General features: G+C 38.0%; 1 protein-coding gene across 3 annotated transcripts in view; it reads left to right on the top strand.

Moving 5' to 3' along the window:
- The window catches only part of NTNG1 (netrin G1), a 158,899-nt gene that overhangs the window by 111,241 nt on the left and 22,028 nt on the right, over positions 1-25,630 (top strand). Inside the window, exons 5-8 of one of the 3 annotated variants that reach the window (XM_054212389.1) lie at positions 6,684-6,749; positions 8,673-8,732; positions 13,887-14,054; positions 20,022-20,159. The exons of the other annotated variants lie outside the window; for them this stretch is intronic. Of the exons in view, the coding sequence (XP_054068364.1) occupies positions 6,684-6,749; positions 8,673-8,732; positions 13,887-14,054; positions 20,022-20,159 (432 nt within the window). The remainder of the gene's footprint in view (positions 1-6,683; positions 6,750-8,672; positions 8,733-13,886; positions 14,055-20,021; positions 20,160-25,630) is intronic. 3 annotated transcript variants of the gene reach the window in all.

The following is a 25,630-nucleotide window of genomic DNA, read 5'->3' as shown; positions in this document are numbered from 1 at the left end:
TTTTTTTTCTTTTTTATAACAACGCAAAGTGTTTTGGACCTGATTTTGCCCCTTGCTCTAACTGAGAAGTTCTCTCATTAAATTTCCAGCCCTGGGATCAAAGCCATTACACCATGCCAGGCTCTGGACTAGACAATATACACAACACCCACATGTGTCAGTAGGAGATAAACATACATAACTAGGTTGCACGTTACTTTTCTATTATTATTTGAGGTCAAGTTTTACAGAGAGCGCTTGTTGAGAGGCCATTAAGATGTTTATCTCCTTACAACATTTAAATATTGTCTTCAGACTATATATATTATTTTGGACATGGTGGCCAAATGTTCTCATTTCAATTCAATTTCATCCTAATCTGACTTTTTAATAAATAATAGAGTTAATCAGGCTCCTAGTCTGAGGCAATCACCTTATCTAAATAACTGATTATAATAATAAGCCAGTAACAGTATTTGTTTTCCCTCCTTTAATACTTTGAAGCACTCAGAATTTTTCACTTTAACAACTAGATTTTCCATTCTATTAAAACATTACCAGGCTGAAAGAAAAAACTGATAGCCTCTGTGGTACAATGCACTCAATTGAACACTGACTCTGAAAGAAATGTAACATTCCAAATAAAAGACATTGTGAGTAGTTTATTTACCTGGTAGGGTTCTTACGGAAGCCAGTTTTCTTCTGAATAACTAGGATTTCCCCCTTGAAGTTCAGTAAGCAGAGCGCCGAGCAGAAACCCTCTCTTTGCGGAGTGGGTTCTTGTGCAGGGTCAGAAGCCCCCAGCGCTGCTGGGGTGGGATTTGGGGGAGCCTTTCTTTCAGTTTTCGTTTTGCCAGATCCACCAATTTTAACAGATAAGAAGAGCCATTCTCACCAGCCTAGTAGACATGGCCACTTACACTTTAGTAGTTTCTCATTCTTCATCCCAGTTTACCTTCATCATCTTGGCTTAGTTAAAATCAGCGTATCAGTCAAATTGTCTTTTCAGTGGTTTTTTGTTTGTTTTTTTTTATTTGCTGTAATAGATGGGAAATTACTTAGGTCACAGTTATTTTTGTTTTAACCGTTAATAAATAATCAAGTGATAGGACACTACAGAAAATAAGTTATCAACGTTTCCATGTGTACCATGGTACCCGTGCAACACACATTGCCCTTGCAATATGCAGGTTTAGCTACAGTTACTCAGGGAAGTTTATAGAGAGCAGACATGATCCACAAAGACGTTTAAAAATCTAATCTTTATAGATTTAAAAATCTATAAAGCTTGGGGAGAAATTGCTAGGAAAAAATGCACTTCTGTATTTTACCCTCTCCTGTTTGTCCTTCTGTCCCTTAGACGTGTAATCAGTTTATTTCATACAGTATAAGGGAAGGATGAGGTTTCCAAATCAGCATTATGATTTTTAAAAAAAGATCTTGATTTACTGTTCTTCATCAGTTGTGAATTACTGTACAATAATCCTAGTCGACCAGCCAATTTCAGCTTCTTTGTAGGAAAAAGCAAACTCAATCAAAATAAAAAGGAACAAACCCTGCAAACTATCAACAGAACAATTTACTTTTTTTTGTCATGAAAAAGTATCTAAATATTTCCTTCCAAAGATACTTGAATTCATTGTGCACTTTTGCTAATATTTTAGTTGAAATACTCACAATTGAAGAATACTCCCTCAGACCTCATTAGTTTGAGAATTAGCCAACATGTTTGTTAAAATCAGTGGATTTTTTTCTGGTATCTAAAAGTTTCCAGAGCTGGATCATTGGATTATTTTTTTAAAACTTCTAAAAAGATCACTTTCTTTTACTCTAAGACAACAAGTGGACACATAAAGGACTAATTGCATTTAAATTCTTCCAACAGTTATAAAAGCTGTTATGGCTGAGGAGCTGCCATAAAACAACCACATCTTCCCATTTATGCAGAATTCTCCTTTCTTCAAAGGAACAGGTATGAAACTTCCTACATTGCTCCAAAAAAGATTGCCTGACATTGCCCGAGTATTTATAAATTAATAAAATAAAGGGGTGATTTTTTTTACAGAACTTTTTTCAGCATTTCTTCCCTTTTGATGAGTTAGATTTCGCAGTGTTATGAAAGTGCTGAAAGGCAAATTTTACGTGAGGAAGGTTATTATGACTTCAAACAGACCTAATGAGATAGAAATGCCGTAATAATGATAGTGTCATCTTTTCAATAAGTGATGGAACCTGATCTGATCTAAGCATAGCCAATTACTCCAGCAGTTACTGAATCTGCCATTGATTTCAGTGAGTATTATTTTTTATCATTCCTAATTTTTTGTCTAGTTAACAACTAAACCCACTGTCATGCATATAACTCCACTCCGCTCGTCAGACATCTATATTTTAGAATAGATATTTACTCCTAACTACTCATGGTTTAAAACAGGCAGTGGCAAGGCCAGTTGTCTATGACTGGAAACACAGACTTCTACTAGAATCATTAAGCTTACATTGGCAATTTTTTAAATTTTTTTTGTGTTTTAAATAGCAGTTGAAGGAAAGTTAAAATACATCTTGGAGTCTCTCACTAGGGTTCCTTATTGTTACTATAAATTAAATAAGTAATGATCGTTGTCAACACAAGTGCTCCCTGTCTGTCATTAGAGCGAGCATTATTTAAGACTTACTGATTTATCGGTAGTAATTTTCAGCAAATGCGTTGTTCGTGGAACAGGTCAGCAGAAACAGTTTAGGAGATGAAAATACACCAGTCCGCTGTAGAGCGCGGATGCCCAGGCAGCAACGTAGTCTTCTTGCGCGCCATCACTCGCACTCTTCATCCCTGAGGAAGGCTAGCCCCTCTCAGTGGGAATGCATTCTCATTTTACTGCCAGCTCTGTACTTCGTTGGAGTGAGAAACCAACAAAGTGCTGATTAATTTCTGCCGACACGGTGACAGGTTTTGTTCATGTGCAGCTGTCTGCTTGGAGTCAGGCTGGAACTGCCCCTTCATTTCCACTGGTTCCCCAATCCAAAACCACGGTGTAGCCCCCAAGGTGCAGACTGCAGTTCCTGCCAATATTTGAGACAGATTTTCTTCATTTAATATCATAGGTAATTCCAATACTGTATATCCAAAAAAGGAAATGATCATACACCTAATAAAGATCATGCAATCAGTTTCGCCTTACTTCGTGAAAGTAAGATTTTTTTTCCCAATAGTTATTTTGCATATAATTGGCTTTGGAACAATAGTAACTAAAAATGCAGACATTTCCAATGCAAATTTAAAATGTCATATCTGATTTTCTGCTCAGTCATATCGCTCACATACCTCTACTCTTAAAGATGCCTACAATAGCATCACTTTTAAATAATAACACTAAAATGTACTTTTAGAAACTCTTTTTCACATTCCTCTAGGCTTGTTTGCCCAGAATAACTGTCATAGAATATATTACAGTAAATTTATATATCTTCTAGAATACCTACAGCAAAATTCATTAATTATTCTGGCAAATAATGATTTGAATTACAGAATACACTGTCCATACATGGAACTGTGCTGGAAAAGCTTGGTTTACCTAGTCGACTTCTTTATAAATAAAACCCTTAGTGGTAATCACTGAGGACTAGCAATATTTTCACAAGTTGCTATAAAGGAATAACTAGCTGCTAAATGAATCTTCTCAGTGCCAGTTCAAAGGATGACTCATCTGCTCCAGTATACTTCTGGGAATGACAGTCAACATTCTTTGACTTGGACGTCTCACATACTTTTTTAGACAGAGCATTTAAAGTTGTCTTCATTAAAAAAAAAAAAAAAAAAAAAAGCCACACAAACCAAACCCAGAAAATTTCAAAGATAAGAAGAAAGGCCTTTATCAAGAAACCTGTAATCTCGGTGATAATACATTCCATGAATAAGGGTATAAGAAAAAAAAATATTCTCTTTACCAAAGATTTAAAAAAAAAAATAAAAGGAACATAATAGAAGTATGAAGTCCCCAGGAGCATTAACCACATTACCAAGCAGCCCAGGGGCTCTGAAGACAACGGCTGGTCTCAGCTGGATGTAACCCTGAACAACCTCATCTAACTTTGCAGTTGACCCTGCTGTGAGCAAAGGGTGGAAACAAATGACCTCCGGAAGTGCCTTCTAAGATGGTTTTAATTATCACTAATAACTCGCTAGTAATACTTAATTTGTAATCTTCAGGCACCCTAAATATGCTCTTTATCATTTTGGGTGTCCATTAAAAAGCTCAGCTCAATGTAATCTCATTCAAAGGGTCACGGAATTTTTAATTATTTTGCAGTAAGTCACAACTTCCGTTTTAATACATTTGCTAAAATGAGCACAGACCTATAGTATTTATAGGATTACTAAGAAATCTGTAACACTGATTTTTTCTATCATACAAGTAATGATTTTATTTGCACAAGACAAGAGATTACTTGGGGAAATCATCACCAGAATAAGATCATATACAAATATTATTGATTATATGGATCAGATTATATAAAATATCTAATTTCCTATATAGGACTTACAGTTTATTAAATGACAGATATTCCAAAAGGTTAGTCTTAAGACATTACAAAGCTTTTACACTATTACTTTTACTTCATAACTAGGCCATTTCAATTAAAGACCATTATATATGTGAATTTTTGGAGTAGATGTGCTACACAATATTCAACAGTGGAAGTAGGATATTGGAAGCTCCAGTCTGAAGTGTTACAGGTTTTCTGCAACAACCCTGATGTTGCACAATAGCTAAAAGAGAAAAAGGCTCAGGGGACAGCAGGACAATGTAGTCAATTAATATTGCTTTTCCTTTTTTGGCTACAGATTTTTACATGTATTCTCTGATGTCCAGTCCCTTTAAAACCTTCAGGTCAAGCCTAAGTGTTCCTAAAATTACCAAAACTTTAACAGTGAATTAACTGCATAAGTAATTTGTATGTGCTTGAAACTTCTTTAACATAACCAGTCAGTCAGTGTTTCAGGAGGAGGAGAAGGAAGGTGGTGTCTCAGGTGCATGGAATTACAGTCTTTCAGTGGGCTAGGGTTATCATGCCACCTCAGTAAGTATGGCTTCTAGGTACCTTTTGTCATACGCTCTGATGATTGTGTTTGCACTTCCTATGTGTGTGAATTGGTGGATCTGACCAGTAGAGGCAGGTTATTTTCAATCAACACATAGACTGTTTGAGAATCTACAAAACTGACTCAGGTTTTCTTTCTTCCATATTCTTGATTGATAAGAAAAAAGCACAAAAATGCAAGAATATAATGTAACGATGTGATCATATCACAACTTGACTGATACAATTGCAGAAGACTACCTACCAGTAAATGGCACAGTGCAGGTCATCATCCTTTCCTTGAATTGTTCTCCATGTGGGAGGACCTTCAGGACAGCCATCCCCACCCAGCCGATTTCTCTTCACCCTTGACAAATGGGTCGGAAGATACTGCAGAAAAAAAATCATGTCCTCCTTTCACATCAGATGTTTGAAGCCCCAGTCTTTTTGTCATAGCATCCCTACAGGTCTTCCGCTAAGGTAGACATAACAGTGAGACACACCTTCTTCCAAAAGACCTATAAGCCTAGAGCCTTAATGCCAACCAAGTTGTGACAACTGCAATCTACTCACTACCCAGCTGAGTTCCTTGTAGGTAGAAATGAAGAAGTAGCTCTCTCCCCACTAATATCACTGCTCTGTAGGCTGATGTGACCATTAAGGCCAATTCTGTTCAGCTCAGAAAGGACACAAACACTGCAGTACTCACAGAAGATGATAAAAACATGGTCCAAATCTGATGTTCAAATCTAGGCAGATGAAAACAGAGGAAAGATTATAACAGAAAAATAAGGAGAGTACAAATACCATTTCCCACATCAAGGGCCAAAGAAAAGCTTTCTTTCCTCCTCCCACAACCCCAACCCCCCTTATTTAGTCTCAGCTCCAACACCGGGCACCATTCTGCTACGGATTGTCACTCCCCACAGCCCCAGCCCCAAAGCACATTGACCAAGGGAGATGAAGCTCTAAAGAGACATAGCTAATTCTTTTGCTGAGAGACAAAGTGCTTCTACATGTAGGTTACGCATTATGTAGGGTGTTTAAAAAATGTAGACATTTCATGTTCTTACAAAAAAAAATCAAGCTGTAAAAAACATCAGTAGAGGTGATAGGAAATAGATTCAACACACAAAAGTCTGAGAGCAAAAGAAAAGGCCCACTCGACTAGTAAATATATTTCTTCTGGTAACAGAAATATAATTCACTCATAAGGCCCTAAAACGGGACGTTACGGTAAGATACGTGTCTTTGGTAAGAAATCCATATTTGTCTGATATTGTCATTTTATCTCCACAGTGCAGATTTAACGGAATATGTTCCTTTTTTGTTCCTGGTGTTAAAATCACATATATTGGTCTACGATATCTTGCCATCAAGAAAAATTATATTTTAAACCACGGAAGAGAAATTGTTATGCACAGTATTTTATGTCCATTTGGTGTTTTGGGAATCATCAATTGCTTGTTTTCTTGTTCACTGTGAAGTCACGTACTGTTGAAGTGCAACCTAGACTATTCCAGTACTGGATGTTTGTAATCTATGTCTTTTGTCCATATGCTTGCCTGTTTAGAACAATATCACAGATGTAAATAACAAAACCTGATTTTTCCTGATGCATGCAGATCCTCCAAAGTTTGATAGGATATGGCCGAATATTTCTTCCCTTGAGGTTTCTAAACCAAACCAAGGTAGGATGCTGTAAAATTCCTAGTGGTCTAAAATTACTGAAATTGCTTTCAAGGAGTCCCACATGGTGGCAAAAGTAGTAACAATGATAATCCAACTCATTTTTCTTCTCATGCTAAGTAACACTATTCTATGAGACAACAGACATAAAACAAACCTTACCTGAAAAGCCTTCCAACACTCAGATTACACACATCGTTACTGCAAAAAGTCTGGAAAAGTAGATGCAGATGTTATAAGTACTGATATACAGAAAGCCCTAGATAGTGTTGGACTTGTTTAGGCAGCAGTCTGTCTTTTGAGTAAGTCTCAGGATTCTTGAGTGAGAAAGATTGTCATTGTCTACATCAAACCCATTTTTAATGTCTCGTTTCCACTTTGTTTTCCCAAGTGAGCTGAGAGGCTTTCTCGGCTTGCGGGCCATCCGCAATACAAGCAAGTTCTCTGGAGGATAGACTCATAGTTTTCTGCAATTGGAGTGCCACACAAAAAATCGCTCACAGACCGTGGCATGATGATTAGCATTGAAAGAGACAGAATGACTTTTTAAGATGGCTAATAAAATAAAAGTAAGATTCTTTGTTATTTGAAGTTGCGTTCAGCTATACTTCACATTTAAAAATTATTGTTCATTATAAAAAATATAATCCTTTATTCTCTTTATTTACTGCCCTTCACTCCCCCAAAAAAATCCTTGCAGAAATCTAGCCTGTGGCTTGCTTCGCCTGTTCAAAGGCTGTCCTTTCTGTGCTATAACATACACAGATGGAGAATAAAATTAACGAAAAGGTGATCTAGAAAATAGCTACTAAATTGAACAAGATGTGTTGGGAATCTGTTGGGGAATTACAATGGAAGGGCTGTAGTTGAATCCATTGGTCACAATGACCAAATCAAAACATATGCACATACACATAGAAAATCTATTGTGTTATATGTACAACTTTCTATGTGCTAAGTAAAATAGAAAATAATAATTGATCTGTGCTCTCTATAAGGATTAGCAATGTACTTTAGTTTGCATTATTCAAATAGATTTTAAATTAAATATCCCTGATGATACTTAGCTTTCCAATAACTTCATTTAGCCCATGTTATATTTTCCAAGCTTTTGCATGTGTTCCTTAAGCAAACAAAAAAACGCCCAGCTTGATCTCTGCTCCTCTGCTCTGTGTAAGGATTAGCCTACATTATTCACAGGAATTTTAAATCAAAACATTCCCAATGAAATGACACTTAGCATTTCTAATGGATTTCATAGCTTAATTATACTGCTTGTGATCTAAGGCTTAACTTCATTGCAAAATACATCTTGAACAGCATAAAATTATTCAGCATTTCTTCCCCAAAAATAAGAGTTTTAGCAAATGTAGTTTTGACGTTTTGTTAGGGAGCACAAAACACAAAAACTTAAGAGCATTTCTGTTCAGATTATGTGTTTGCAGCGTATTGTTACGGCATTTAACGTTTATTGTAGATTAACTACTTCAGTCAAGGACAGTGTATGAAGAGAATAATTATAGAAATCTGCCTATACCTAATATTATTTCATTGTGTTCTCTTTGTTTATGCTATTAGGCCAGAATAAATATGCATGTAAATTTAATACATCCCTTTGCAGACCACTGTGGCTACCATATAGTCATTGGTCTTGGATTGGGAGAAATCATCAAGTAACTTCTAGCATAAAACTGCTAAAATGCGTAGATGTGAATTACATTCTCTTTATCTTGGATATTACAGCTCAGATGATTCGATAGCTGATAGTATATAACTCATTTTCCCTAACTTTCACCCTTTCCTTACAAAACAATCACCATTATTAAAGTTAATTGAGAAGTTAGAAAATAAAGACCTTTATGTTAATCTTTTTATTTGTTCCTATAATCTTTTCTAATTTACTGTTCGTTTTATTACCTATCCAGTTGCTCCCAAATTAGCTATGTCAACTGTTTCTTCTGTTCAAGTTGCAAACCACAAGAGAGGTAGGAATTCTTGGATTCATACAGTGATCCCATAGTGCTCTGTGTTGTGAAAACATTGCACTGTATGAATCTGGAATATCTGTGAAGTGAAGTGTACCCATCAGCTTACTGGTGAGGCATCTTCATTGACAGCAACAGAAGCATTAAGTCACATAAGTCATACAAAGAAAATAATAAGTACGCCTCTTAGTTACTGCTGGGATATAAAATGACATGGCATTTGTTCTTAGATGAATTAAATATATGAATACGGCCATTCAGGTTGTCGCCTAGAAAGCAGAAGTTTGCTAAAGTCTTGTTTTCCTCACTGATACGCTTGTAAAAGAGGATACAGAAGGAGATTAGTCGAGGGCAAACACTACAGAAAACATCAATTGTCCATATCCTCAAGAAGTATCTGTAAATGCCACGGGGTGTAATGCATAGTTATGTCTTTTAATGCATTGTAAGTGTGCCTTACATCTTCATTTTATTGTAACAGTGTGCAAATTCAAGAGTATAGGCATTACATTTTGAACCGATGTTTCAGTGTTTTATCAAAATAATGGAATTATGTGGGCATAATGAAGGATGCCAATATTCTCTCTGACTTACAGGCAGCCTGTTTCATTTGCATATCTACCATTCACAGTCTGAACCCTGAGATCTTCTCATTGTTTTTCCTCATCAATTTATCTGTAAAGAGTATGTATAAAGATGTTTTGTCTTTCTGTAGCTATTGTGAATATCTCATTATTCATGAAATACATATTAACGAGGAATAGGGTTATTAATAAATGTTTGAACTTAGTTTGACCCATTTGATGAGATCATGGTAACGAGCCGTAATGTTTGGTACGAAGCAGGTCATTTCTAAGGTTACAATGAAACCCCCTTTGTTTGCCTTTGGTTAGTGTATAGATGGAGGAGCACAGAGTTACTGGAAAATGAAAAAGAAAAAAATATTTTAATGTTTTCTGAATGCACTTTTCTTGAAATACTCTTTACGCTTTTAATCAGAGAATGACACTGATAGCTGTCTCATGCATTACCTGTCTTAGTTTAAAAATTATGCTTCCCTTCCCTGTGCGTTTACCATTGTTTCATGTGATGACGTTTCATGTGTGATTGGTCGCAGCTGAAGCTTCAGCTGAACCTCGTCCCCACAGCACAATAGTATGTCAGCTCAAAGATGCAAATGCATAGCATTATAATGGGGGAAAAAAGTATTCAATTTATAGAAACAAAACAATTAAATGATAACCTCACAATAAGCCTCCTTCAATAGGTAATTTTATCGTGCTTTCTACAATAGGATCAAGATTGTTGCAATAGAATAATTGCGTTGGAAATAGTCTTTAAAGACTCATACCGTCAATCCTTCTGTGGGTTGGCAAGGGATTTGACAATTCCTGAATCATCCAAAGACAATTATCAAATCTAACATGGCTGTCTTTTCTCCCTTTTCCCTTCACTTTAAACCAATCTAGCTATCTTTACCTTTCCTCTGAGGTTTTATTTTCCAAACCATTTACTCCTTGATGTTATTCAGCTGTACACTCTCTCCAGGTTATCTGTGTCTTTTCTTACTCAGAACTGAAGCAGCATTTTCTAGTGCCGTAAGCTGGTGTCATTTCATTGTTAGTAAACCATTTGCAGCCTGATTCCGATACTTTTCCCCCATCTCCTTCAGTGATTGCATGGCTTTGCCAGTGCCTGAAAGTGGTTGGGCTGCTAGCCGGAGACATGTGCCTAAGAAGCTTAAGCTGCCCTTCTGACAGCTCTAATAAGCAGGCTACTTTTGGTCTTGGTGCGCTGGTTAAGCTGAACCACGCGATAAGCTAGAAGGGCCGTACAGCATCGACAGATTTTAGCTTCCCAGATGGCATGATGCTGAATGCAATTCTACACGTTACGTTTGACTGGTTCAGGGCAGCACCTCATGAGGCCAGTGGAGAAAATAATTCCATTTCAATCATATCGGGACCCCTTACATAGCTTTTTTTATAAACACAGAGGGATGTAAAAATGATTCACTGATCAGGCCAACAGCAGTAAGCAAAAGCATTTCATATTACCGCACTAGCAAAATGTGAGGGGGGAAGCAAAAATAAGGAAAAAAATAATTTAATCATTACTTGCCATGTTGGTTTTTTTTCCTTTGTGCCATTGCAAAGGCATTTGATCAGGTGTTAGACTGTTTATAAGTTAACTGGGGGGTTTTCTATACCATATAGCATTTACCAGTCTGATGATCAAGATTCCTAGAGCTTTCCTGTATCTTAGTACAAGTTAACTTTGAGACAAAGGCTTTCTTCCACACAGCACAGTTGTTCCAAAAGAGCTATAACCCATAGGAATGCAACCAAGCGTAGGAATTGGTCTCATTGTTTAACTTTAATACTGGTGAGCCACAACTGAACTTGGGTAGTCCTTCTGCATATGTTTAGGAGCATGTGTGTACATCAAATTAAGTCCTTCATAATTATTAGATGTTTCTTCAGTCCAAATCATGAATTGGAGCAAGCCTTGTTACAGAGTGAATTACTTTATGCGCAGCTTTGTTTCTTGTGTTTTTGTAATGGCTAATTACGTGTAGTAGTAATCTTCCTGGAGGTCATACCACAATTTCACAGTGGAAGTAGCGCAGTCACTCATTCACAGGATATTCTCAATTTCTTCCTGCTACTTCAAACACAAAAGACGATGTAGCATAGTCTGAATTACTGTCACTTCTTTATAGTCCGTGCATTTTTGAAACATAAAAATGTAGTATTGTGCTGCCGGTTACTGATTCGAAAAAAGGGAAATTACTTCCTCTAAATTCACCTACGGTATGATTATGTTTAGCCACACGTCTGACAAACATACCAGTACAGTATCGTCTCACCAAAACAAATTATCTAATGCCAGCAGAAGACAGGTCCTTTGTCAGACAGAGCCTAAGACGGCATTGCTTCTGAATCTGAGATTCAGAAGGATCCGATTGCTGGTCACTAACCACTCTTTCTTATTTTAAAAATCAAACACACAAAAACTTAAAATCATAACAATTTATCCCGTGACTCTTGTTTGCTAGTGGTAGCTTCCACTTTTAGATCTGTGGCCTCTGCCCCACACAGACAGTTTTTACTCGAGCAAGATGGATATACTGGGGGAGAAAAGCTGCTGGGTGGCTGGCTGAGATGCTGAATCCCACTGACCAGCTGCAAAGGACAACAAATATTAACAATTCTTTTCCTCCCCCCTCAGTGATGTCAAATGGCGACATACTGAGACTGATACACCAAATGTTTTACTGTACTCCAGCAGTTATAGGCATCAAAATTACCAGACTGGTGTGAACCACGAAACATCGGTTTAGCAGTATAACATTGAAGAGCGCAAGAATGCGTATATGTTAAACAAATGTGTATACGTAAATCAAATTAACGTGTCCTGGCAGTAGAAAGGCAGCTCTCAACACAGAAACATGTGTTCTGCTAAGCGTTGTACAGTATAAGAAAAGATACTATCTATTTACAGCCCACTACATCAGGCGACAGCCAAAGAAATATATACATTAGGTGTGCATAACATACTCATAAACATGTACCGGTATTGCTATTTCTTTATAAAAATACAGACAGGCACAAATACTGTCTCTGACACCCTACGCCAACAATCGGCAGCACACCATAGGAAAGGCAGCACAGGGGACTTGGCCCCTGTCGTGTATGGAAACATTTTACACCCTCTCCTACAGCGTTATCTAATTACAGGCTAAGTTCACTTCAAGACCTTGAAGCCCTTCCAAGTCACTGCATCCAGCACTCCATTACTGCGGGAAACACACCGTAATCTCTTTCACCAGTTAATAAACTATATCTCTAAAGCATCAGGTTTTTGCTACAAATTGGAAGTGTTCAAGAACCTCAGTGCCCTAATGGCTAGATAGTATCTCCGAATTTCCAATTGAAATTTCTCAATGGCCAGTTAACACCCATTTGTTCCTGTGCCAGTGTTGTCCATTAGCACAGATATTCACTTAGGATGGCAGAAGGCTATATCCTTGATGTATTTATAGCCCAGTGATATCCCATCTTCAGTTTCCTGGACTAAACAAGCCAAATTGTCCTAGTTTTCACTTTTTAAATAGGCTCTCTACTTCTCTGATCTTCCTAATAACGTTTCCTGCATTCATTCTGGGCTCATAATCTCAGAGTTGAGCAATCAGACTTACACGAGCTTTCTACACAAAGCATAGCTGTACCTTCTATAATGATATTGATACGTTTCTAATTTCTGCTTCTTTCTGCGTAAAACCAAGCATCACTTGTGATTAAAGACTAAAAGGCGGTAGCATTCTACGTTTAACAAAAGGGTTTTTAAAAGGTGGCTGTCATGCCAGCTGCGTTTCAGATGGCTGCAGTAAGCATGCTTTCTGTTCAGTACACCTTTCAGAACTTTCATGATGTTTTCTGGCCCAATTGTTTCTCATCTCAGAATATAAAAATGGGTTAATGTTTACCTCAGAAGTGCAGTAGAAGTAGGTCTTAAATAACACCTCTCTTCTTTCCTTTTCTTCTCTGTTAATTATTTTAGGAGGTGCTGGCCAAAATTGTCAAACTAGAGATTTGTTTGGTCTCGAAATAAGAGAGTCTGGTTCCCAAGGTGCCTACCAGTTATTGTACCCTGAGTTCAGTAGTATTTTTGAATACTCACCATTTATGTCAGAAGAAAGCTTTTATTTTACCTACAGTCATGGATTTAAGCACGATGAAGTTTGACAATTTTGTCCACTGGATTTAATATTTTTAACATGAGGAGGTTTTTCCCATGTCTTGATTTATACTTATCTCAAACATGCAAAAAAGATGTGCATTTCTATCAGCGGAAACTGAGCCTCCAGTACCCCTGAAAGGTTTACAACTGCAAATGCTTCAGTTCCATCAGGTCTGCCAACAACAGCCAAGCTTCAACGTCATGCCATGGTCCTCGGGTCACGCTAACCTGCCTGAAACAAACGTCACTTTCATTGCAGATAAACATCTGCTGTTGTCCATGTTACATTGATTAACATGTATGTGCCATCCATTCATACTTCTGTTCATGGTTCATTTTTACTAAGCATGTAATGTGCTATTACTCTGCTGCTGTATACATTTTGTATACATTTCTGTTCTTCCTTGAAAGACTGTGAATGCTTCGGGCACTCCAACCGGTGCAGTTACATCGAGCTGCTCAATACGGTCATTTGCGTGAGCTGTAAGCACAACACTAGAGGTCAGCACTGTGAGTTGTGCAGGCTGGGCTACTTCAGAAATGCTTCTGCAGAGCTGGACGATGAAAATGTGTGCATAGGTCAGTCCCGGGATAACTGCGGCTTTTCTTCTGTGCCTTTTCAGCTATACTGGCAGCTGCTAGGGCCCACTGCTGCTTACTTCCAGTTGAGCCAGAATGAGCTTTTTCAATGGATAAGAACATCTGTGTAGACTTTTCACCTCAGTTCCGTTGCCCCTGTAGCCCCATGGAGGTATTTTAAATCTGTACGTGACGATGAACCTCCCTGGCTAAGGGTCCTGGGAAGACTTTCCCCAGAAGCCCCTGAGAAATGGCTTGTGCTGTCCTTCTACAGGAGGGAGCCACGCTGGAGTTGCGCACATGAAAACCCATCATAAATACCCGTTCCCAGTCTAACCTTCAGAATTATTAGTACAGGCTCTTGAATACTTGCTTGGAGACCTACAAAAGTTGCCAGCTGCATCAACAGGACATGGGGAGTGGTGTTTATCGACCCCGTTTATTCACTTAAATTTCATAAAAACATGTTGCAGCTAATTCTGCTCCCAGACAGAGGGCTGTAAATGCCGTGTCAGCTCCTCTCTCCTTAGGGGAGAAACTGAAATGATGCCCATGTGGTTAGGAGCAGCATTTTGTCAAATCAGTTTGACATGATGTCAATTTAGAAAAGGGATTCCTAGGGAAAACAGTGCTTTTAGACCTAGCATCTGCTATAAGTATCCAAAATACAGAATTAAAGAAAATGCCAAAACATAATAAAAAAAGATCTTCATCGCAGTAGAAGAATATGGATTGTTCCTCGTGTCACCACAGACAGTACATAGCAAAAGTTAGGACACTTTAGGTGAAGACTGAGCATAGTCGAAAAAGGAAGCCTCATACAATGGCCAGTAGTTAACAGGTAGCCACAAAAGGCACTGTTCTAATAACAAACAGAGGTGAAGAATTTCATTACATATGTTTCTTATAGACATAAGCATCAGTAGAACCTGTTCTGGATTTTCATTTTGATTTTTTTTTCCTTCATATTCTCCAGGAAGCAAAAAGAAAAGAGCAGAAAGATTTTTTTTGTGCCAAAATTGATGAGTGGATAAATTATATTTTAATATTCTTTGTAATCCATTGCTGAGATTCAAGCCAGAAACTATTTAGGTTGCCATTATTTGTTTCAGTCTGCAGCTTGACAGATTTACGTTTTATTTCTTGATAAACACCCAGATCCATCCACGCACTGCATTTCAGGTGTCCTTCTTTTAACTTTGCTTGGCAACACATTCAGAAAATGCGTGATCTCCTTTGACATTAATTAGTCTAAGCTAATAAGAACTTTAGTAGGCAAGCCATGATTTTGTATGATTGTGCTGAGGAGCTTAACCCAATCAAATGTTCTTGGAAAAAAAACACTGTCCTTCATATTTGTTTGATGCAGATGATGGACATTATCGGTATGACATCAGGGCTGTATAATTTTAGCTGCCTAAATAGGCTTAATGAATATGACACTAAATTACTCTATTTGGGATTTTTCATCAGCTCATTCAGTAAATTGTTTTCCCGTGTACGCTGAAATGCTAAAACAGCAGCTGTAGCTACGTAAGACAAGGAAGTTAATAAACCAGGAGTCAAAAATAAGTACATCTTAAATTAATTTGCAAGTGATGTTTTTAGAATGTCTTAGCAAAACAACTGCGCACTTCAAAATTGCCCAGACTCTGCAGAAATAACATTTAGAAACCTTTCATTTAATAAAAGCCTTAAAAAAATAAAAAAACACAAGATGTGATGCATTTGCTGACTTTCCCACCTTAATGCAAGCAGAATTCTCTTGGGGTCCCATGAGAATTGTACAATGTGAGATGACTATAGGATCAAACCCTGGCTTGCTACATATTAGGTAATTTGTTTTAAATAAGTAATATTCCTGTTGGACTAAGACAGTTTTCAGGATCATAGTGATCATACTGCATACGAAATGTATGTATCCTAGCTGATTTGCCAACTTAAGAAGACTTTCATAGAATCATAGAATCATAGGGTTGGAAGGGACCTCTGGAGATCATCTAGTCCAACCCCCCTGCCAGAGCAGGGTCACCCAGAGCAGGTTACACAGGAACACGTCCAGGTGGGTTTTGAATGTCTCCAGAGATGGAGACTCCACCACCTCTCTGGGCAGCCTGTTCCAGTGCTCTGCCACCCTCAGGGTAAAGAAGTTCCTCCTCATGTTTAGGTGGAACTTCCTATGTTCAAGTTTGTGCCCATTGCCTCTTGTCCTGTCCCCGGGCACCACTGAAAAGAGCCTGGCCCCATCCTCCTGACACCCACCCTTTAAGTATTTATAAGTGTTGATAAGGTCACCCCTCAGACGTCTTTTTTGCAGACTGAAGAGACCCAAATCCCTCAGCCTTTCCTCATGAGAGAGGTGTTCCAGTCCCCTAATCATCATTTCATACTATTTCTTATCTGAAGTCAGTGAAGTGAAGCTGATACCTAAGTGACTTTTAGAAAACAAAGAAGTTTGTGCTTCAAGTGCTTTTCTGAACTGGGGCTCCTAAGATTTGTTCCTATAAAACGTAGAGTATTTTCACCTCTGAGAGAGCTGATGGATTCACCATCCTTCTAGGTCAAGCACAAAGAGTCTTGCTCTATTGGAAACGCTCATTTTTCTTTTCTCTGAGTTTCAAAGCAGTGTTGTGGGGTTTGAGTACGAATGGAATGTTGGCATGAACATTTTAATAAGCAGATATCCAGTGACATGTACAAATCTTATTCCCATATGAAAGTCATTTTTCCAGGCTAATTCTTTCCTCTTCAGTCATATATGTAGAAAAATAAAAAATGTTTGGATAAGCTAGTTTAATGGTAGCTAACAGGGCTTTGGCTCTGATTTATCAAAACTACTTGTTTGATATATAGTTTTCATAAATATATATGGTAAGTACATGGGTAACAAATCTGTGGATCTTAGTCGATACTAACTAAATGGAGAAAATGTAAAATGTTTCCTTTTGAAAACTGACAAGTTACAAAGAGTTGAAATATTGAGAAGGTTTTTACCAGTGAACCAAATGCCACGCATTATACAGTGGGCTAAAATCTAATTTCATTATGCCCTTAATTTCTTTAGAAGCAAAATAAATTTTCTTTCCTAAAATGAAATACCAAAAATTTGTGGATTTGTCAGCTAACTGCAAATTTACCTCATATGGGCAATTGCAGTTTCTAAATAAATCAAGGTATTTTAAAGTTAACAATCATTCACTTGACATGCTTACAGTGAAAAAGAATTTAACAACTTGAAGAGCTTTTTATTTTTACAAGTCCTAAAAACTCTTTATTTCACTAAATACTCACACTGGCAAGCATGGATAGCATGGAAACCACCAAGTAGACCCAGAGTAATGAAAGATTTCTTTTGCCTTACAACATAAATACTGAAATGACAATTATTGTCACACCTATAAGAAAACCAGCCTTCCAGTCACTTAGGCTTAAGCTTCAATTGATATCTGTGAGATCATTAGAAACCCTAATGACATATGGTTAAGTGAACCTTGAGGGCTGTCCTGTAGCCACTGTCAACCCAGACTGATAAAAGCAGCAACCCTGCAAGCTTCAGCCCATTTTCCTAACCTTTTTTACTTATTTTCATTGTGTTTTGTTGGCAGCATCACGTTGATATAGTGAATCTCAGTGAACAGATGACTTCTGCTGTCATTCCCATCCTTCAGTCACCAGATGGAGGTTAGGAGGAAAATTCCTTCCCAGTTCAGATCTGCAGGGCTTTTTTCCCCACTCTGGAACCTGGTGTGTGGTCTGCTTATTAGGATGACCTGGGAATGTTAATTTAATGTTGTTTAATGCCCTGTTGTAAGGGCATTGGAGATACTGACTGCCTCCTTGTGGCACACTGGAATTGTGGCTTTTGAGTTTTTTAATGTCTTAAGTATTTGGCAGGTCTTGGGAAGTGTTCCACAGCCTGTGATATTGTGTTGGACAACAAGCTTGGATGTTTGGTGGACCTCTGTAGGTTCTATATCTATGGTATCAATTGTGTATTGCAAAGGATGGAGGCTAGAGTCAGTTACTAAAGGTTACTGGGTCTGTTTGATGTTCTGATTTCATCTACTACTTTTGTCAAGGGGCCTGGCTTAAAGTTTTGTTCCCACTACCTACTTTCCCTTAAACAGCACAATATGGGCCTGGTACTTCTTACATATTTGTATCACAGAGTTCAGCAGGAAAGCTTTCACTGCTTCAGGGTCAGGCTCTTGTTCTTTGGAAAATATAACATTATGTACCTATAAGCATTTATTATCACAGGCCATAGATTTGTTTCACAAACTCTTGTTTAAATCTGTGTAACTCTGTTATGTCCAACTAAGCTATTCTTATGTACAAGTATCGGGCCCTCTGTTTCTAATGTAATTCCAAGCTTTTTGTCTTTCAAGGTTCTCTATAAACACTTTTCAAGCAAATTTTACTTCCTGCATTTAATATGTATCTCAGTTCTGTGCCTGTTTACGTAAACATTTCATACATCTGATTCACATCAGAATTGCCAGCTTTTCAAATGGCACTCACTGCGCTACCATTCTGCTCAGCCTTGCACAGTATTTTTGGCGTGTCAGTTTTCAACTTCATTAATGAATGTTGCTAGCTAATTGACTCTATTATTATTGTGGAACTCTGTTTGCCAAAGGTAACTATTCTTCAGCATGCCAAATGCTCAAAGTGCCATCTGTAATTTATAGTTAATAAACACTGAGACAACAGATGACAAATGTCTTCCTGGTAATTTTTTTCCTGTTACAGTTTTTCCATTGGATTTTTTTTTATATATATTTTACTTCCCAGTTCAACTCCATTTTGTCATTTACAGTATCGCTGAGGTTTAACCTAATGCTAGGGAACAACTGCCAAAGGCAGTCATCAAAGTAGCAGTGATTCACAGACATACAAAGCCAGACGCCCAGCAGGTTGCCCAAATTCAGGAATCGATTTGTGTGTCTTTTGCCTTCAGCAGCAGCAGAGATCAGATGCTGCCAAAACGTGTCTGTGGTCTCAGTTGACAGTGGAGTTACTCTGGGTCTACATGGGTCTACATACAAATAAGATACAGCCCTTCATTTAAAAGAATAATAATAATAAACTGAAGAACAGGAATGCCAAACATGAGCTCTGCTAGCTAATGTCTTAGCTTCAGATATTGTAATCGCGTTAAAGAAAAGGGCTGTGAACGAACAACACGTTAAGTGTTGTGGGAGGAAATGGGTTACCCTAGCCCTTCTTTAATTAGGTGAACACACCTGGGAAAGAGGCAGTGGGGAATGAGCCTCATTGCTTTTTCCATCTGCCCACTGGGAGGTGAGAGAAATGGAAACGGCAGCGTAAAGCCAGTTCTGCTAAGTTTTCCATTACATTACTGCTCACCTCAAGCTTTTCACTGTGGACTATCTAAAAGGTTTATTAACGTCACTGATAAATACAGTCTCATCAATTTAATGGCAAATATCCACATAAAGTATTACACTGCTCAAAACTATAAAGGAAGACTATCTTGGAAATAAGTAAAGTGCATTTATATAGCCCTGTAATGACATTCAGAACTTCTGAAAATATTGAGTAACATAGATAAGCCTATTTTAATAACGCAAAACATTTTACCCTGGTGGCACATTGATATATCCATACTATACAAAGCTTTTCTAATGTTCATTAAATTGTCAACAACATCCTTACCAAAAGAGAATCTGTTACAATCACTTATCCTCAAAGAACATGGTATCTTCTGCCTTTATATTTTTTCTGTTTACTTTTTCTCTTCACATCATAAAGTGCTTCTTCCTGAAATGACACAGGCAAACAAATAAATGGACCTATAGTAGTTATATTCACTACTCTAGATATCCTTAATAGACAGTCTTCCTTTACCTTTAGCACTGGAAATGCACCCTCTATTGGTATTGCATGAATTATCACCATACGTAGACCTGAATCCAGTGTGTATGTGTTGTCTTGTTTCTGCAGACTGTTATTGTAACCCTTTTGGTTCAGTCCATGATCGCTGTAATGACAGAGGATTTTGTGAGTGTAAGGAGGGAACATCAGGGCCTAAATGTGATAAATGTCTGCCGGGATATATCTGGCACAGCTTGGGCTGTCAACGTAAGTAACTCTGAGAGTCGCCCCTCTCCTGCAGCTTTGCTGCCTCTGCGTCTGTGTGCTATCACGTGCAGCTACTTCAGAGCAGAACATGAGCGAAGCGCGCTACGAGCTGTAAGAATGCCATAGTGCCTGAACCTTGTCGGAGACTCCCAGATGAGGACAGTAAATTGCCTGTGCCATCCATTTATTTCAGTGTGCTTTCAGTGTCCTCTCTCTCTTGCTAATGCCTGGAGGAGCTCCCACTGAAATATGTAAATATGCGTGTCTTGCCAACTGCAAAATAAGTGTTGTACACTAAAACATCAGTGTATTTACTCCAAATTTAAAATTCTTACTAAAAGACAAAAGGTGATTCTCTGCATGTTCACTTTTTTCTATACTAAACTTCAGCTTCTTGAGTAACTTAACCATGCTTTCATACCTTAAAACTATGTCCCTGGACAATAAACCTGCCAAACACTGGCTCATTACCTGTTATAATTAGTGAAAACTAGACAAAAGCTCAAGAGTTTAAAAAAAAAATGGAGGTATACTTAACATCCTTAAAAATAAGAGCTGAAATTTTGTGTAAATACTGCTAGAGCAGATGATGTTTCAAGGCTTAGTTGTATATTTGGCTTCTCTTCTGATTAACAGGTTCTGTAAACAAGTGAGTGGAAATACCACATGTGTATATACAGGATTAGGCTCTTATTGTGAATTTCTTTTGTAGTAAATTCTTAAGGTTTACTCTTTATAACTGTTCTGATCATCTGCTTCCAGAAACTGTGGAGAGTCCTCTCATGTTTTTCTTTCACTTTTTCTCCCTGCCTCTCTGCATTCTTCCACACACATATTAAAGAGATTTCTACAAGAGCTTGATTTTGGCTTCTAAGAGTGAGAAACACAGGAGAGAACGTAATTACTGACACCGATTAGCCAAATATTAGGAAATTGGCCATACAGACACACAAATGCTCCTAAACAAATGCAAATCTTATATCATAATTTTTTTACAAAAAAAAACCCCAAACAATAAAGCTAGAGATTACCACTGCCTCGCTAAGTGATGAGTACCACTCAAGTAGAAGATCTGGACTTGTGACAATTTAGCAAATATATCTGGAAAGAAAACCAATAAATAAGGAATTTCAGGAGAGATTGCGATAATTAACCAGTTAGCATTAAAGCTAGCACATGAAGAGAAAGGAAGTTTGCAGGGGCAACGCAGTTAAATGTCACCCGAGAAAATTGGACTTTCTCAGCTCCTGCCAGAAAGCTCCTGTTTGTATTTGGCAGGTTATTTAAACCATACTTTTCACATGTGCTTGTTAACTGTATTCTCATTTTCTGGATGCTTGCACTTCAGTTTTAATTTACAAAATTATTGAGCACTTACTGTTGCAGCAGAAAGCAGGCAAAGTAGTGTTTCAAATCTGAGATTTCTCTATTATTAATATTTTGAAAAGTCACATCCTAGGTGTCTCGAAGCACTCGGAAATCATAGGATGTCCCTCTGCCTCGCACCCCTTATGTAGAAGGGGGTTGTCGCCACCCCTGTGCCTTACGCTAGGTACTGGCAAAATAAGCATTAGAATTTGTGAAGTATTGAGATATTGTAGTGACAGGAACCACAGGGGGGGAAAAATGAGAAAGGAAATCAATATGATTCTCTGCAGTAGAATTTGAATAAAGTACAGTGAACACCACGTCCACACAGTGGGTCTAAAAAAGGTACTAAGTAGCTGAGATATTGAACAGGTCTGGAGGTCTGCGAAGCAAATTTACAGTCATATAATTAATATAATAACATATATATCAGCTTGTCAAACCAATGGCTTATTAAATGCAGTATTTCCTAGCTTTTCAGGTTTGGACATTATAACCTCAATAATGTTCTTTTAATGAGGATTTTTTTAAGCCCAATATATAATTAGCCTGATTTTAGCTGAATCAGAGTATCTGTAAAAGCTTTAGACAGTTTCTGGAAATGCAAGCTAGTGCCTTTATACATGCTGACAAAACTAATTAAGTTTCCCTCACTGTGTTGTAATTTTCTGAACAAATCTCAGTCTGATTGTGAAACTGTTAGATATTTGCCAAGTTTGACCGAATTATCTGATCAAATTCAGAAGAAAAACAACTAGATGCAGTTGTCAGTTTCACGGAACAGACATCAAATTGCCATGTTTTACCAAGCACACACTGATTTAAATCTCATTTCAAGTCTTTTCATGGAGGAACAGAATTCCAATTCATTTAATTTTGTAGTGTGGCAGTTTTAGCTTTGTTTGTTATTTTCCCATTGAAATATGAACAAATGACCGGGCAAGCATGCAGACCCCAATATACAAGAAAAACAAGAACTCATTCTGCTGCCTTAGCGAAGCTCAAAAAGATTATTTGTCTGGACGTGTAGCGTGTGGGTTTGATCTGTTTCCCTGAGCTTGTGCTGTGCAGAAACGTACGTATGCAAAGACAGATACACACACACTCAACAGACCAATATGTGTTTGGGTACTTCTTGTTACACATAGCCTATTGGCATTATTAAGAAAATCTATTCTTATGGAGCTTTGCTGCTAAAAATCATTGACCTAGGGCAACCCGAAGCTTGACCTATAAATAAATACGTTAGATCTATACCATAGCTAGTTTAATTACTTGTATGATTGTATTAGTAAATGGAGGGGCTTCGTTTTATGTGTTAGTAATCGTATTTGGGAAAAACCAACGCTAAAGTCCTGTTGTGTTTTCTAAGGCTCACAATATATCATTTGATAAATTACTGTTCATAGTCCTACCTTATACCACGTACGGGCAAAAGACACAGAAGCTGTTATCCTCAGAGGTATCCATTTAGGTACCTCACTCTTACTGATTTCATCTAAAACCTTTGAGGATCGAGGCAGAGCGCTCATCACTTGCATCTCTGTGCATACAGAGGTCAGATGCAATTTTAGACTTTGCCTCCCAGATAAAAAGCACCGTGATAGCCGCTGTTATCTTATTGAATTTGGGGTTTATGCTGCATAGACACAGCGGTCAGCAGGTTCTGGTTGGTACAGGAAGGTTTGTTGCCCTCAGAAAAAGAGGCACAAAAGATGCAACTGTGCCTTGCGCTACTTCTAAGCCCTCCCCCAGAACCGTTCCTGCCGCCGGCGTTGTGCGTGTGGGGAAGCTGCTGGGGTTTAGCTCCCGCCGCCTTCCCGGACACCGACAATGGTTTTCTCACCCACATGCATCTATATCAAAGCGCAAGGAATGAATTAAGAACAGAACAGTCTGGTCCTGAAACCCTTTTAGAATTCCAGAAACATGACAAAATGCATAGCTATATTTCATTTTTCTATTTAGAAATTAAATGATTTCCTTTAAAAATGAACACAAAAACATAAGAAAAAGCTCCAAGCCTGGCAAGAAATTTAACTAGCAACTACAGCTATTTTGGGCCAGCCTTAGACTGAACATAGTGCTTTGTGATAAGGGGAACCTGTAACAAAGGGCAGAAACGTTTACACACAGAAGAACTGTCTGAGTTTAAAAAAAAAGCGGATGAAGGCAGACTATTAAGCAGGAGCATCCATTTGATTTTCTGAGCGTACTGCTCATAGTCTTGCATCTTTTGTATTTCTTGGCCATGACATTTCGGGTGACTAAACTCTGTTGCATACGTACAGGAGCATTTAAAAATAACACCTTTTAATTTCACGCACTCAAGAATTGATTCCAAAACCAGCTGCATATTTATCCAATCGGGCAAAGAAAAAGTGACTCTCTTGCCATCTCAGTTTAGCAGCACAGCTCCAATTTTCATTCCCCCCGCTCCCCCACAGGGGCAAGGGGGAGGGGAGGTCCAGTGGCTAACATTATTCACTATCTCCCTTCATACAGTCAGTGAGCGATTAAAGACGTTGAACCTGCAGCCCCGCAAAGGCCCAGACTGGCTACAAGCGTTACCAATGGCAGCTTGTACCTGAGTTAAATTCAGGGCATTACTTATTATGAATCACTGTTTTAAATCATCTTGGTTCAATGGCGTAAATCTTAAACAATTAGCAAATGAGTTTTCAGCCAGATGTCTTATGTCAAGCTCTGAATGGCTTCTTTTATTTTTCCCTTTTTCGTTCATTTTAAATAGTTTTTATTGAAGTAGGCAGAGGATTACACTCTTATCTTCAATGCTCAAACTGTGCTCAGTGCTTGTATCTGTCTTCCAGACTGAACTTGTATTACTCTGCAGCCTGTTAGATAATTCATATTCTGTCACAGTGTGCATTCAACTTATTATATGATTATTTAAATATAAGCTTCTTTGTCTACATTTCATCGTGTGTTACAAATGTTAGAAGCCAAGGCATTTGATCAAAATCATCATGCAGATTGAACTGCCAAAGAAAATCAAACCCTGGAACTTATATTAACATTTGCTTTTGGAAGTTTGTGTTTACAATTCAGCCAGAAAAAGATATGTTGCCATCCATTTCTTTAAAAAAAGAAAAAAAAAAATTTCTTGAAAAATACATCATGCGCTTCTTTATAGATGGATTAAATACATAAATGTAACTATCTCCCTTCTTGAAGGTCAGTGATCTTCTATACAAGTTTGTGCCCAGATGAATCCCGTGAGTCCCTCAATACCTACACATTGAACATGTGCCTGGGGAGCTACGCGCTGGAAAAAGAAATAGAAATTCAGAACTGGGATGCCCTGCTTTCCAGTTCAGTTTTGCAACTGCCTGTGTGGGGAGCCGTAGACAATCCATCTATATCTTTTTATATCTTTTTACAACTTTTTACCAGTAGTAGTTTTAATGCTTTTAGCTGGTGAGGATGCAGCGGGATTTCCCCTCTGCACGGGTGCTCTCTGGACTTTCAGTTCGAGTGTGTTTTGGTGCCAGGACTGGTGCTAGTAAGTGCACTGCCACACTTGGAGCTGGAGGGGAATAAAACATAGAAAGAATTTATTGAAAAGGATAAAGTTCTGATGGGGCTAAACATTGCTGTCCCCGAGAACCAATCCGCCCGTGGTCTTTATAAGTGAAATACCAATTTCATAATACTTATCTTACGTGATTGTTATACAGACTAAACTGTGTGCGTATAGGGGTTTGGATGTAAAAGGAACAGACTCTGCTTCAAATGGCTCCAAATTTAAATCCAGAATAATTCTCTTTAAGTCAATGCAGAATCCCACTGCTGCAACTCACGGCAAAGCGTGGCTTACAGATGTGAGACAAGCAAGGCAAGATTTCAATCAAAATTACAGCGTTATCAGGCCTGATTCTCAGATGATGCAAAACACTGATTCCACTCATCTTGAGGGAAGCATGCTGACAGCTGACACGTGTAACGCCATACTGATATACTTGGTCTTTTAAACCTGAAAAAGACAACATGAATGTGTATATGAACACATTCATTCCAAAATACATGACCGATACAGGAATACATAGGAAGTTGTTCACCAAAGTATGAATATCATGGAATGG

The sequence above is a fragment of the Rissa tridactyla genome, chromosome 8, assembly GCF_028500815.1.
Source record: "Rissa tridactyla isolate bRisTri1 chromosome 8, bRisTri1.patW.cur.20221130, whole genome shotgun sequence".
Lineage (NCBI taxonomy): Eukaryota > Metazoa > Chordata > Aves > Charadriiformes > Laridae > Rissa > Rissa tridactyla.
The sequence above is the reverse complement of the archived record's forward strand: the minus strand, read 5'-3'. Positions and strand labels throughout refer to the sequence as shown.